The sequence below is a fragment of the Hirundo rustica genome, chromosome 1, assembly GCF_015227805.2.
Source record: "Hirundo rustica isolate bHirRus1 chromosome 1, bHirRus1.pri.v3, whole genome shotgun sequence".
In the NCBI taxonomy this organism is placed as follows: domain Eukaryota; kingdom Metazoa; phylum Chordata; class Aves; order Passeriformes; family Hirundinidae; genus Hirundo; species Hirundo rustica.
Window position 1 is genome coordinate 135,943,181 of NC_053450.1, and position 13,460 is coordinate 135,956,640.

Consider the following 13,460-nt stretch of genomic DNA (forward strand, 5'->3'; position numbering starts at 1 on the left):
GTGCCAAACCCTGTCTCCCCCTCCTCACCAAAACACACAAGCAGATGTTCATTTTTCACCCTCAAAACACACCCACTGGCAACAGCAAATGTATAATGTGCAAAATGAGTAGTTGGCAAAAGAGCACATTGAATATGCTAGTAAGATTACAGTAGGTACCAATTTTATATGTGCACAGATGCTTTTTGTGTTCAAGTCACAAATATAATCCAGTTTGAGAATCTTGTTAAAAATCAAGACAAAGAATTTACACGCAAGATTGAATGACCGAACTCAGAAATTTTTGCCAATACAGGTTAATCTGAGCCTACATGTCATCTCAGTGTGACAACTATAAGCTGATTTAAACTGTAGTTTTCCAAAATATTTTCAATATTTATTCTTTTAATTCTGGATATTTGTGCTATCTTACTTACACATTTTCTCCACTTGAATTGCTCTTCTCTCTTCAAACTGTTCTAAATTTTTGGCTTTGACAATGTAGTGTTGAAAGAGGCATCAAAAATTAACCGCATACTATGAGTAAAGTGTGGGGTGGTTTTTGTTTGTTGGTTTGGTTGTGGGTTTGTTTTGTTTTGTTTTGTTTTTTTTTGTTCCTCATTTGATTTTTTCAATTTATGAATTCATTAATTGATGAAGACTTTCTTAAATTATGATACACGAGATAGGCATGACTCAATCCCAATTTTTATTATCAGGGGCTTCTTTGCTACTTTTAGCTGTCCTTTGCCATTTTTCTTTTGAGATTTTTCCGCAGTAGATTTGAGGCAACATATCCAATTTTCCTTTTGAAGAAAAATTTTCCTTTTTTAAATACCTTCTTGGATGTTTTCCATGTTTCTGCTCAGAACCTTTTGAAATTTGATAAGCAATGTTTGTCTAATTCTCTTTAGAATTCTGTATTACTTTCCTTCCCCTTTTTATTTGCTCAAATTTATTGATTTTGGATGAACACATTATCTGTAATGATGACTGGGTTTGTCTTCAGTTAATTTAGTCAATCAGAACTTAGTGGTGAGGTTAAGCATCTCAATGTGTTTCCTCTAACATTGTGGTTACTATTTATTAAACTTACTATTTCTCTTGCTATCACACTAGTCATTCATCCAACTGATGAAAACTTTCTGAATATCTCCATAATATTTTCTTGGATTTAAATAAAGGAAACATTTTGTCCCATTTGCAAGTTTTTTCATCCCCATTTGGCTATGTTTCCCAACCATTTATTAAAGTATTAAGAACAAAACATACCACAGAACTTTCATAAACACCACACTGCTCTAATTTTGCTGTAATAAATTTGCTCCTTGTTTCCATTTCCCATGTTTTAATCCATGGAGATATTTTATTCCTTCATCTCTAGCTATTTCATATCCTGGGTAGCTCCTGTGTGACATTTTATCAGCAACATATTCAAAATGTATTTGTTGTGTTAATGCTTTTTTTTACAAATCTATTTTTATAATTATGTGTTCCAGGAATTGCAATAAATTAGTTGAAATATAATTTCTTTTCAAAAAATTCTTACCGTTATTCTTTAAATCATGATTTCTGTCAATTACAATGTTTATATTTGTGGCTATTAGTCTGTATTTTCTGAATCTTTTATTTCAATTTGATTAAAATGTCAGCTATTTTCAAAGCATTAAGTGCAGTATCTGTAGTTACTTGGAATTTTTTTTTTTTAATAGCAGTGAAATTATTTCATCTAATATTTCAACTTTGGCTAGCACCTTTTGACCCTCCCAAAAATCTCAAAATTATTCATAAGACAAGAGTTTCTTTACATACAGAAATTTAATCAATTCATTCAAGAAGTGAATAGGCTTATATATCAATAGCATTATCTAAATCAGCTTTTCAAATCAGTTATGACTGGCTTATCAATTAAGGTGAATTTTGCTGTTATTCAAACACAAACCAACCTTTCCAATAAATTCCAAGACAGTCAGATCAAGATTTTATGTGTTGCAGATGAGAGCATCATTGTGTTTCATATTCATTCTCAACCTTCCCTGGCAGTTTACCTTTATTTACTCTAGCTCCAAATCATCAGCACTGCTATACTGTTACTACAAAAATGAGTGGTCTTCTTCATAATTGATACTATCAATACATATTTTACTTCTAGATTCTTATTGCACATACAGATACTCAGAACCTTATAAAGCTGAATTGTTTTTACTTCCAATCTATTTCCAGAAATACAAAGTGAAGCTTTCATGTGATTATTTCCTAATGAAATGTTCTACAGTACTTTGGGGGTTTTGTTACAAAATTTATCTATTCAATATGGAAACACTTCTATGGAATGAAAAATTGTAGTGCTCTGAAAAAAATATAATGACTTATCAGCTCCACTATCACAGGAGAAGGTCACCTACTATCGAACGCTTCAAGAATTAGTTGGTATGAACCCTTCAGAATTACCTTTATACTTCAGACTGGTTAAATGTTAGACAGTAACTTAAAATCCTGGCAAGAGGAATTTGCTAAAAAAATGTAACAGGTTTGATTCTGCTTTTCCTTCTGCCCGGTCTTCAGTTAATGTTCCCAACACACTGCAAGAACAAAGTGTTTAGGAAATAGATTATATATATATATATATACCACTTGCACACTATTCTAGTTTTCTGGTATGTAGGAATCAGTGAGGTATTCAAGGACAAATGCAAGTAAACAGAATTTTGTCTAAATTGAACAACACTGTGTGTGTCTTTTTGTGCATTCATCCAGATGTGTATATCTATTATTTAATTTACTATGCTAGGAATTCAATAGAAGATGCTTTCAAAAGATGTGGTGTAGAATGGATTGCATAAATTTTGTGGGAAGAACTAGAAGATCTCATATTTGGCACTTCTGAAGCAGTTGGAGTTTTGCACTGCTACTGCAAAATAAATGATACACATTAAGCTTCTGACTGTACAGCTCAATAGTCAGCAAAGGAAAAGAAATGCCATGAACACAAGCTAAAGTGGAATTTTATATTTCTGTTACAAAAATACAAAAAATTCTGGTGTGACCATTTAATTTTTTTTGCATGAAAACTATTCATTCTACATATCCGACACCCACTGGTTTATTAAATGTTCTGAAAAGCACATTAAGTCTGGGATGCCCTTGTGTATTGTTCCATATAATCCTCTCCAGGAACAAAACTGTAATGCAAACTGAAATGTTGAAGAACAAACACATGTTAAAGGAGATGACTATCCTGCTCATTTGAGTTCAGTTTATCTGAGTTTTTGATTTATCCAAAATCAGTGTACTTCTATAATAGACAAATTGAGCTCTGTACAACAATTATTTTCTTTACGAGCTATTTTAGACATTATGTGATCTGCACAGTTGGAATCTTTGCACATTGCACACTGGCTGTATCAAGACACTAACTCCACACTAATATTCTAATTGTGTGTGTGTATGTATATATATGTGTGTGTGTGTGTGTGTATATATATATAAGGATTAAAAATGTAATTAGTATTATTAACTTCAATTGTACTGTTCATGTGAGTAAAATAAAATACCCGTTGGAAATTTATTTGTAACATAAATATATTCTTAAATTCCCTTTTCTATATTGTTCAATAAAGGTAACCTTCTCATAAAGAAGCTTTTCTACCTTGCCCAAAAGATATCAGGCAAATTTTTCACAGGGTTTTACAAAACACACTTGAATAATACAAAAAAATCCTTCTGATTTTCTGTGTGTATTTCAATGGTAGATTGCTCGTGTAAAAATGACAATCTCTATAGAGGAGTGTCCTAGGGTGACTTTATGATGCTTGTATCCCCAATCATCTGTTCTGTTTGTGCTGTATATTGAGTTCTCTGCCTTTAAGACTGGTTCTAAGAGCAAGGAGAAGAGTGGACTGGATGTTCTCTGGAGGCTTGGAGAGACTGCAGGACAGAGATTTTTTTTGCTTTTAGTTAGTTTCAGCTAGCTAGGGCAGAGAATTTCCCTGGACTGTTTTTTTGTTTGTTTGTTTGTTTTCTTGGGACTGTTTAAACCTGCTCTGGACAGAAAACCCAGGGGAGCACTGGGGGCTGCACCTGCGGCCCACCGGGGCCTGGACCTCGGCATTTTCCAGCAGCGCCGGAGGGACTGGGACTGAGGAGAGACTGAGAGAGAGCCGAGCTACACCCACGGCAAGGACTTTCTCAATTTGCCATCTCACTCCAGAATGAGAGGTTTTATTGTTTCATATTATTTATTCTTTGTACTTGTGGGCACTTTGTTTGTTAAGTAAAATAGTTTTTTCCACTTTTCTCCAAGGAAGTTCTTTCCCAGACCGGATGGGGGGAAGAGCCATTTGGGTTTGCCCCCAGAGGGACCCCAGTCAGGGGTTCTCTCCCAAATTTGCCCTAAACCAGGACAAGGAGACTACTTAGTAGTTTTAGAGCAGACACAATCTAAGTGTCTTAGTTTTATTTCAAGAGCTTGAGTTAACAAGGGCTCTTTATCAAATGAGTAGTGTTCCAATCTGATGCCTGTTGTGGTCAGTAGAAGAATTTCTATTTCCTTCTTCAAAGAGTGGTGGAGAACAAAAAGATTAATTTTAATCTCATCATTGGTTGAAAACTGGTCTGAGTTATCGGCATGAAAAAGTGAGCCTATTGGGTGTAGTCAGTTTGGCCGCACTGAGAAGAGATGTTTGTGCCAAAAAAAGCACAAAGTGGTTCCCTACAGTAGTGTCAGGAAGGTGGTACAGAGTGATGCCCTGGCCAGCATCCCCAGGGAAGCCCAGGCACCCAGAGATCCCAGCAGCCAGTACAGGTTATCTGCTTTTCACAGGTATATCACAATACATTACCATAAGATTACTCAAACAAGTAGCATAAGCACTTCTTTGTGTTGGACTTCAATGAAATTGTTATCCAAAATCATTTAACAAAACTTCAGTGTAAATATATGAAATATTACGTCATGTGAGTTGCTCTGAAATTACTGCTTTGAATTCAGATTGAGGAAGATATAAATCCTTGGTTGTGGCATCTGTGTGCAAATATTAACTAGAAGGTTGCAAGTCACAATTTTTAATGTGGTCAGGCAAAAATTAATTATTTTATAAAAATTATTAGTAGAATCTTTGCCTAGTCCTAGATTTAATGGGTTTGAAGGAACTCCAGTTTTATGCTTCATATAATCCTACTTGCATGCTTCATAAACATTATGGTAAAAAGGGACAATTAAATAATTTTATCCTGATTTCCTAACAGCAGACACCAGACTTACTGTATTGATATGTTTCATATATTTTTTTCTGTACATAATGGAATAGATAAGAATACTGTAGGCCATACTGCTTGGACACCTGCAAAATATTAGAACATATACAATAAGATTATAGATGGGAAGTAAATCACTGTGGTCCAGTAGTTAAAGCATCTACATGTGCTCTTTAACCAGGAAAAAAAATTTGTCTTCATCATATCATCATATTGTTATGCATTACAGCATCTCGTATGCCATCCAAAACATTTTGTACTTGCCCTGTCAAAGATAAAAGCTGTGACTAAATGGACAGCTGGCACTTACTCTATTCTGAACCTTTCTCTTTTCCTTCGATTATCCTTTCTTCACAGCTTCCAGTTCCAAAAGCAATGTACACAGTGGACTGTAATGAAAATGCAGTTAACATAAAGGTCAGTGGGACTGATTTGTGAGACAATCATTGTTCTTCATATCTGTCTCTTTGCTGGAATTGTACTGGCCTGACTTTTTTCCTGGCATCATACACCTTATTTTTACAATGCAGCAGCCATAAAACTAAGATATGCTAAAATAAATGGGCATGACAAATAAAATACTACCCCAGCAAACTGGAACTGCAGTGGACCTCCATGACTGCAATGGTTTTGCCTTATTTTAAGAAAATGCTTGTATAATGCAGATGGGTGTCAGTTGAGTGACTGTAAAGGACATTAGAACATCCCCAGCAGATTATTATTTACAAGTTACTGCTCCTAAGTATCCTTTCCTACTGAAGACTATAGAGAAATGAATAATTGTATATAATCAGAATCCAGAATTTACCTTCATATGGATAAACTCTTGTCACAATTAAAAAAAAAAAAGTCATAAATTATATAAACAAATAAGATAAATAAAACTCTTAATCAAATTTAGAATTATGTCACATCTTTAAAATCCAGGAAGTGCATTAGCTGGAAATTAACTGAATACCTGCCTTTATGAGACTCTACTGGGAGTATACTGCATTCATCTCTGGGGACCCCAACTTAAGAAGGATGTGAACCTGCTGGAGTGGGTGTATCAGAGAGCTGGAGCAGCTCTGCTGTGGAGATGGGCTGAGAGAGCAGGGGATGTGCAGACTGGAGAAGAGAGGGCTCTGGGAGAACTCTGTTCAGCCTTTTGGTATCTGAAGGGTGCCTACAAGGAAGCTGGAGAGGGACTTTTTAACAAGGACATTGGAGAGACAAAGCAAATAGATGAGGGGTAATGGCTTTAAACTGAAACAGGATAGATTTAGATGAGTTATTAGGAAGAAATTCTTTACTGTCAGGGTGGTGAGGCTCTGGAACAGGTTGTGAAGAGAACTTGTGGATACCCCAAACCTGGCAAGTGAAGTGGAAATTGTCCCTGCCCATGGCAGGGGGATTTGAACTAGATTCCCCCTAAGGTCCATTCCAAACCAAGCCATTCTATGATCTCTTAGCAGTACCTGAACAACGGTACTATATAAAAAGAGAAATGTGCAAAGAAAAAAGAAATGTCTAAATGTCTACACCAGTTATCTGAGACTGCTTACTTCAGGCAAAAGTAGAATATGTTAAAAAAAACCCCAAAACAAACAAACAAAAAAACAACCCACGCCCTACTTAAAACTTGCTATAAGGCTGTCTAGAGACAGGCTCTAAGTCAGAGAACAGTTGGACAGATAGGCTCATCTGTGAAATCAACAGTCACTGTGGCAGAGGCCATCTTCAGAATGAGGTCCAAAATAGAACAGATGAATAATCCCTTGTACATGCCTGTTTTTCCTGACCCAGACTGCTGAAGTACTGTCCCCAGCCATGCCTTCCCACCTCTTCACATGCCTGATCTAATTCCAAGGTGAGTCAGAGGTGTGACATGATCCAACAGGGAACTTCTCTGCAGTGAGGTAGTTTTCAGCAGGATCATCTGATTGTGCAGCCACAAATGAAATGGATCAAATTCCCAATCTAATACAAGAAATGTGGTGGCAGCACATAGTTGTGGGCACAGGGCAGTGTTGCTGCATTCTCTTTCAGCTGTAGATACCCCAAAATTAGATGCAATTTGAGACTGCACCTTTGAACCAGACGCCTTACTTTTAGATAGCTAACTTAGGCAGCAGTAGGAAATAATACAAGCATTTTGAACTAAATCCAATAAAGATGTAGCTAACACATGTTTATTAATAGCATATAGATTAACACACCTGTTTTTATAGCACATTCATTATACTATTTACACATAAGGTGGAAAAGTTGGTTTCTATAGCCATTTAAGTCTGAGGGCAAACCCCACACTTCCTGGGAGAGTGCTCTAACTACCACCCATTGTTGTGCCAAGGAAAAATGCTAGAGCCGTGGGACAAGGGAAAGAGGGATACATAATATAATATGGAGTTTTGGAAGGACTTCACACTGTGCCACAGTTTAAAAAAAAAAAAAAAAATCATTACAGGATCAAAATATGAGCCATGATTACAGAGCCTTAAAATGCTTCCTGGTGTAGACTACCCTTTTTTTCAATATGTTGAGCAGAGTATTGGGAAGGAAAGTTGGGTTGGAATGCTTTTGGGCTGAAGGCAGTCTAAAACCCCAGTTTCCCACATGTTGTGTTAGCTCTTCCTAAAGCTCTGCTTGTTTTGAAAGGATTCCTACAATTTGTTTTGAACCCTTCAAAAAGAAAGGATGAGGAAGGAGGGGACATAATAGGCTCAGAGAACATCTACAATATGTCTTTCATGAACATAATGGGGGATGATGAATGGGGAGAATATCTAATATCTGAGAATATCTAATAATTGAATTGAGGTAGAATCCAAAGAAAACATGCAATTCCTTATAAGTTGTCAGTTTTACACGGTAGATCAACCCTGACCTGCATTAGCTGCTGAAAACAATTGCTATGGATAGGTAAAGAAGCAGAACTAGAGGTCTGGGGGAAAAAAAGAAACCAAAAAACAAAACTTTAGTAAAATAACAAAGTGCCTAGTGACTCTAAATCCATGTGGGAAGAGGCTTGGTGTGCAGTTTTCATTTGATGTGTCAGAAGTCTGACTAATGCATGCAATCACATTCATTATTGAGCACGGTTAGTACTATTGATTGCATCTAGTGTTTCTGCCCTGCAAACAGTAATAGTACCTTTTTCAATTCTTGTTTGGACGCCTGTGATATGCCCCTATTGCTCTGTGTCTGACTCTTTCCCCAGGTGTATACATGAGCCTAGTTTTACTTAATTTGCAATCCAACTATTCAAAGTAATCGAACAGTACTAAAAGCCCGTAAGGATAATGACTTGAGTTTTATGTGACAGCAGGAATAGGCAGAACGTGTCTTATCCTATGAGTCATATTGTCAAGGTGGGACACACCCCACTGAAGCCAGCAACATCCGCTTACAAAGTAGAGCACCAAGATAGGCAGCCGTGAGCAACTGATGGCTACTGCTCTCGATGGGATGTGACCGCGGAGGACTGGTTAGACTGCCGTGTGATGCTGTGAGAGATCCTGGCGTGACCACCAGCCTGCCCTTTGCTGTCAGGCTAACCCGTGTTACAAGCAACATGGCATTACCAATTAAAATATTCAGTCAGTCCAACGTATAGGGAAAGTCCAAAAATCTTCCATAGAAAGCAAACGTGTCTGGGCACAAAACCGTCTCGTCTCCCGAGCAGGGGAGACAAGGAGCTCCGCGTGACTAAATAATATAAACTCCTCGGGTCTCGGGTAGCCGTGCGGGCGCTAAGATGCCTGTCTGGGGTGTTGCGGGGCCGGGTGTCGCTGCCGGAGGCTCCGCGGAAGGCGGGCGGCGGCGGCGGGCCCAGCCCGGTTCCCGGCGTGCTGCGCGGGAGGCGGTGCCGGCCCTGGGAGGAGGTGGCGGCGGAGCTGCCCGGGGCGGGAGGAGGAGCCGCCGCCGCCGCCGCCGCCGCCGCCGAGGGCTGCTCGGTCTCGCCGCCGCTGCCGCCGCGCTGCCGGGAGGGGCGGCCGCCCCCCGCCCCGCGATGCCGCTTTTCGCCACCAACCCCTTCGACCAGGATGTGGGTGAGTGGATCCCGCGGCGCCGCGGCCCGGCCTCTCCCCGAGATTACCCCGCGGCCGGCCGGCCGGCCCACGACCCGCTCCGCTCCATCCCCAGCGGGCCGCCGGGCCGCCGTCCCGGCCCCACGCTGCTGGGCTGGCCGGCGCCCGGCCGGGAAGCGGGAGCAGCGGCAGCGGCCCGGGCGGGCCGGCGGTCACGGCGCGGCCGGGCCGGGTAGGGCCGGGGCCGCGTCCCGGCGGGGGCGGCGGGGACCGGCCGGTGACAGCGCCGGGGCCCCTGCGGGCCCTTCTGGCTTTGAGGGCTGCTGGGGGAGCGCGGGGATGCTCGTGGGGACGAGCTGGCCTGCTCAGCACGAGTAACGCTGCAGCACAGAAAAACAAGTAGTGAGGAAGGTCCGCGCTGGAGTGTTTTTGAAAGGATGAACAGTAAAAAGCACCATCTACAGTTGCCTCACAGGCAGGCATGAGAAAATCGTTAAAGCGTTTTGTATTTAGTTCTTTAAAGGGGATTCCTATGGGAATCCCTTTCAAGTAAAATTTCCTTTCAAATAAAACTTGACGTGCTGAACTCAAGTGTTATCTCCACCTTGCTTGTTCCAGAGCCAGGCTAGATGGAGAGAAAATATCTGGCTTTTACTTGACAAAAAAATGTGCTTAATTCGGATGTGTTGAAACTGAAGATAACATATAGACAGTTAAAAATTAGTTTTGTGTGTCTCATTTGAGATTGTGTAATATGGTTTGTTTTCAACCTGCTGCTGACATCTCTTTTACTTTGAGCCATGAAAGCTTTGTCTGGGGAATCCCACAATATAAAGGGACTTTTTCTCATAAGTGGATAAGCACACCCCTTCTCTGCTGTCGTTTTCTCATGGCAGTGTAACATTGTATAAGTCTCTTGAAACTAATTTCTTTAATAGCGTTAAACTAGCTGTAACTTTCAACTACAGGTGTATTGTTTCTTAATGTTTATCAAGCTTCAGACATTTAGGCTACAATGTAATTCTCCCATCTCTTTAAAGACAGGCCAAGTCAAAACTGTTTGAAAAGTATGTATCTTTTCAGGAGAAAGGATTAGTAAATGAAAAAAAAAAGTACTGATATAAATTCTGTATGTATGTTATCAGAAATTCTTAGTCTGTTGCTTTAAAATAAGACATAGCTCGATCTTCTTATTTTGAACTGTTAACACTTTTAAGGCCGAAGACTGCACTTCAATTAATGTTTTTGTTGGTAGCGAACTTGACTTATTTTGGGAAGTAGTAGATAATTCTTCTTTGTTCTGCTGTCTTCTAGTGTAATTTGACAGCTGAAAGTGAGGAAGAGATTGTAGTGCTTGCCAATTTTCCATGGACTATTAGAGAATGATTTGAACTAATAAGATTAAAAAGTGATAGGCTCAGGTTCTGGCAGGTGTTCACTTTTTTTCTCCCTAGTGCCTCTGGCTGGCAGGGAAGCTCAGACTGCTGAAAGGGGTCTCTCTAGAGCTCATTTCACTGGATGTGCTCCTCAGCACTGCGAGTCTCAAGGCAGGGCAGTACCACCCATCAGTTACTTCAGTGGCTCATTTCTAGGTGCAGAGGGTGCCAACCCCTGCCCTACTGTGCTTGCCTAATATGATCACCAGTAAATAATTTACAAATGTGTTATTCTTTATAGTGTATGAGGAGATAGAAATAATCACTCAGTACCAAATTGTTCTTGGGAAAGCAGATAGTGGGCAATGGGCTAATTTTCACTGGTAAACAGCCTCTTTCTTTTGGCCCCTTTCACGGTGTCCTGAGGGAGACTGAAGGAGCAGCAGGCTATTCAGTTGGTGACAGCCTACTTTCAGGAGCCTGCTGCCTTTATCCATCACTTAATTGCATTTGTCCCAGGGAGATGGGAATGATGAAGTCTCCTGGAAAGTGTCCCTGAGCTCTTCTTCTCTGGGGCCCCTTGGGAATGTGCTATTATCTGGATGAATTTTTTGGCAGGCTTTATAAGACAGCGTCAGCTGTAGAGTAAGCTCTCATGTTCTGAGGAAACTTCCAAAAGTTGTCAAGCCGTAATGCTATTTTTCATTTGTTTTCTCTGAGTGAAAGTTGTGTGCTCTGCTTTTTGTTCTTATCCAGCAAGAAAGTTTTCTTTTGAAAATCAGGTTCCTGAAGCAGAAAGGCAGTCACCAGCTGTTCTTAATTCCATCTGAATTTGGACATTGGTGCAGTTAATAGTGTTGCTGTGATAGCTGAGCTTTCTTGTCTACTGAATAGCTGATCAGTACTATGGAGTAGTTGGAAATTGTTTTGGAACCATTTAGGATAATGGATTGCAAAGAACATATCTGGAATTAAATCTTTTTCCATTGTTTTGGAAAGTATGTCTTACATTCTGGAAAAACTCTTCAGTTTGTCAAGCCGTTTAGCAGCATTTGGCTAGGCCTGTTAACATGCTGTTGCAGTGGAACCTGGTCATCCATTATAGTGTCAACTTTGTACACCTTTTTTTTAGGTGCAGTTGGCAAAATAATATTGTTTAAGACTGCTATTAAATTGATAATATTAAAGAATGCCCTGAGGTTGGAGCAGAATAACCACTGTCATGCTCAAGAGTCCAAATCTCTGGATGAAGCCTAAATACTTTTCATTTTCTGAAGTTTCTTTTTACTATATTTAGGAATATTTCAACAGGAAGGAGTGCTAATCAGTGGTGACACAAGTTTTCACAATCAAGTCAGGGAACCTTTTGATGGTGTGCCCAAGTAGGGAACATAATAATGGCATTTAAAAAAAGAAAAAAATCTTCAAGACACTGGGCCTGTTGATAGTATAACTAAGAAATTCTAATCTTCCATTTAAGGGGTTAGAATTAAAAGTGTTCTTATTAGGTTCATGGATTGTCTGTTTCTGCTGTATTTATCAATCTTAATAATAAAATTATTCCCAAGGAGTTGTTCCTGAGAAATGCAGATTTATCTGAAAGTTTGACTCAAGTAAAATAATGGCGAAATGTGCTTTAAGAACCAAAAGACTGTCTGGACTAATCTCTCATAACAGGCTAAACTGTAATGTAGTGGTGCTTAGGCTAGGTTTGATGAAAAACTTACTGCTAAAGCAATTCTCAAGTGTCATTTAAATATTATCTCAGGAATAACATCTGTAACTCAGGTTCTGGTATAAGTTGTCATAAAAATCACACGCGATATTAAAATAAGGTATTTAAAGAACATGGGGAGTTTGGATTTTTTTTTTTTTTCTTACACACAGTAAAGGATGAAGATATTTGCATTTGGTCTGATGTTACTCTGGCTCTGACTGTGATGGTTTGAAGCAGCACAGGAGTGGGAAGAAATTCAGGCTTGCCATTTACAATAAGAGGAAATTAAGCAGGTGGTTTAGTAAGGTAGTAGAACTTGATGTGACTTGCAGTCATTTTCCCCACATTTTATTAACACTAGCAGTTGTTGGTAATTTTATGTTACTGACTCTTCAGATAGTTAATAATAGGCTTGAATTACATATGATCAGCCTATAGTTTCGTGCTATTAGAAATGGTCTGACCATGGTTTCCATGGTGTAATTTCTTGAAATAATATCCCCTTGCTATTTAAACTCACTGTTCCTTAGATTTACCCCCTTGCTTAGTCAACATCTTCAAAACATCCAGTTATGTGTCTCTCTGAGCTGGACTTTCTGTATTAGGCCAGGTTTGCCAAAACAAGGGGAAATTGTTACAGGTGAGTTTCTTGACCCCAGTTCATTATGGAGACTGCAGGCTGTGAGTTAACATCTGGCTGCCAAGGAAGATGAATTCCAAGGATTGGTTCAGCTTGTCATGAGACTGTTATTTTTTTGCCTAAGTTGGCCAACTGTTTTTCTCAGATTTGTTTTAAAAAGGACTTTAACTGTGAGCTAACAGGGAGACCGAGTAGAAAATGTGTGGAAAAGGAGCTATAGCCACCCTCTTTTTCAGACATTTGTAAATATTTATGAAAAACAAGAACTTCTTACTTAAAGTTACATTTGGTGTTAGGATCTCAGTGAAAAATGGCAATGCTGACAGGATAAGACTGAGTGGAATACTCCTTCAGTATGTCAGCCAACAAAAAAACCTTTTTCACTATCAATAACTGGGTTCTGACTTCAGCTGGGCACTTTGAAGCCATCACAGTATGTTCAATAGTCAAACGCTATACTTTTCTGGTAATTCTTCTTTCCT

The 13,460-nt window shown here is 39.4% G+C and overlaps 1 protein-coding gene across 1 annotated transcript in view; it reads left to right on the forward strand.

The window, feature by feature from the left end:
* The first annotated feature begins 9,162 nt into the window (after positions 1-9,162).
* STAM (signal transducing adaptor molecule) overlaps positions 9,163-13,460 on the forward strand; it is a 34,774-nt gene continuing 30,476 nt past the window's right edge. Inside the window, exon 1 of the mRNA XM_040069959.1 lies at positions 9,163-9,266. Within this exon, the coding sequence (XP_039925893.1) occupies positions 9,227-9,266 (40 nt within the window). The 5' untranslated portion in view covers positions 9,163-9,226. The remainder of the gene's footprint in view (positions 9,267-13,460) is intronic.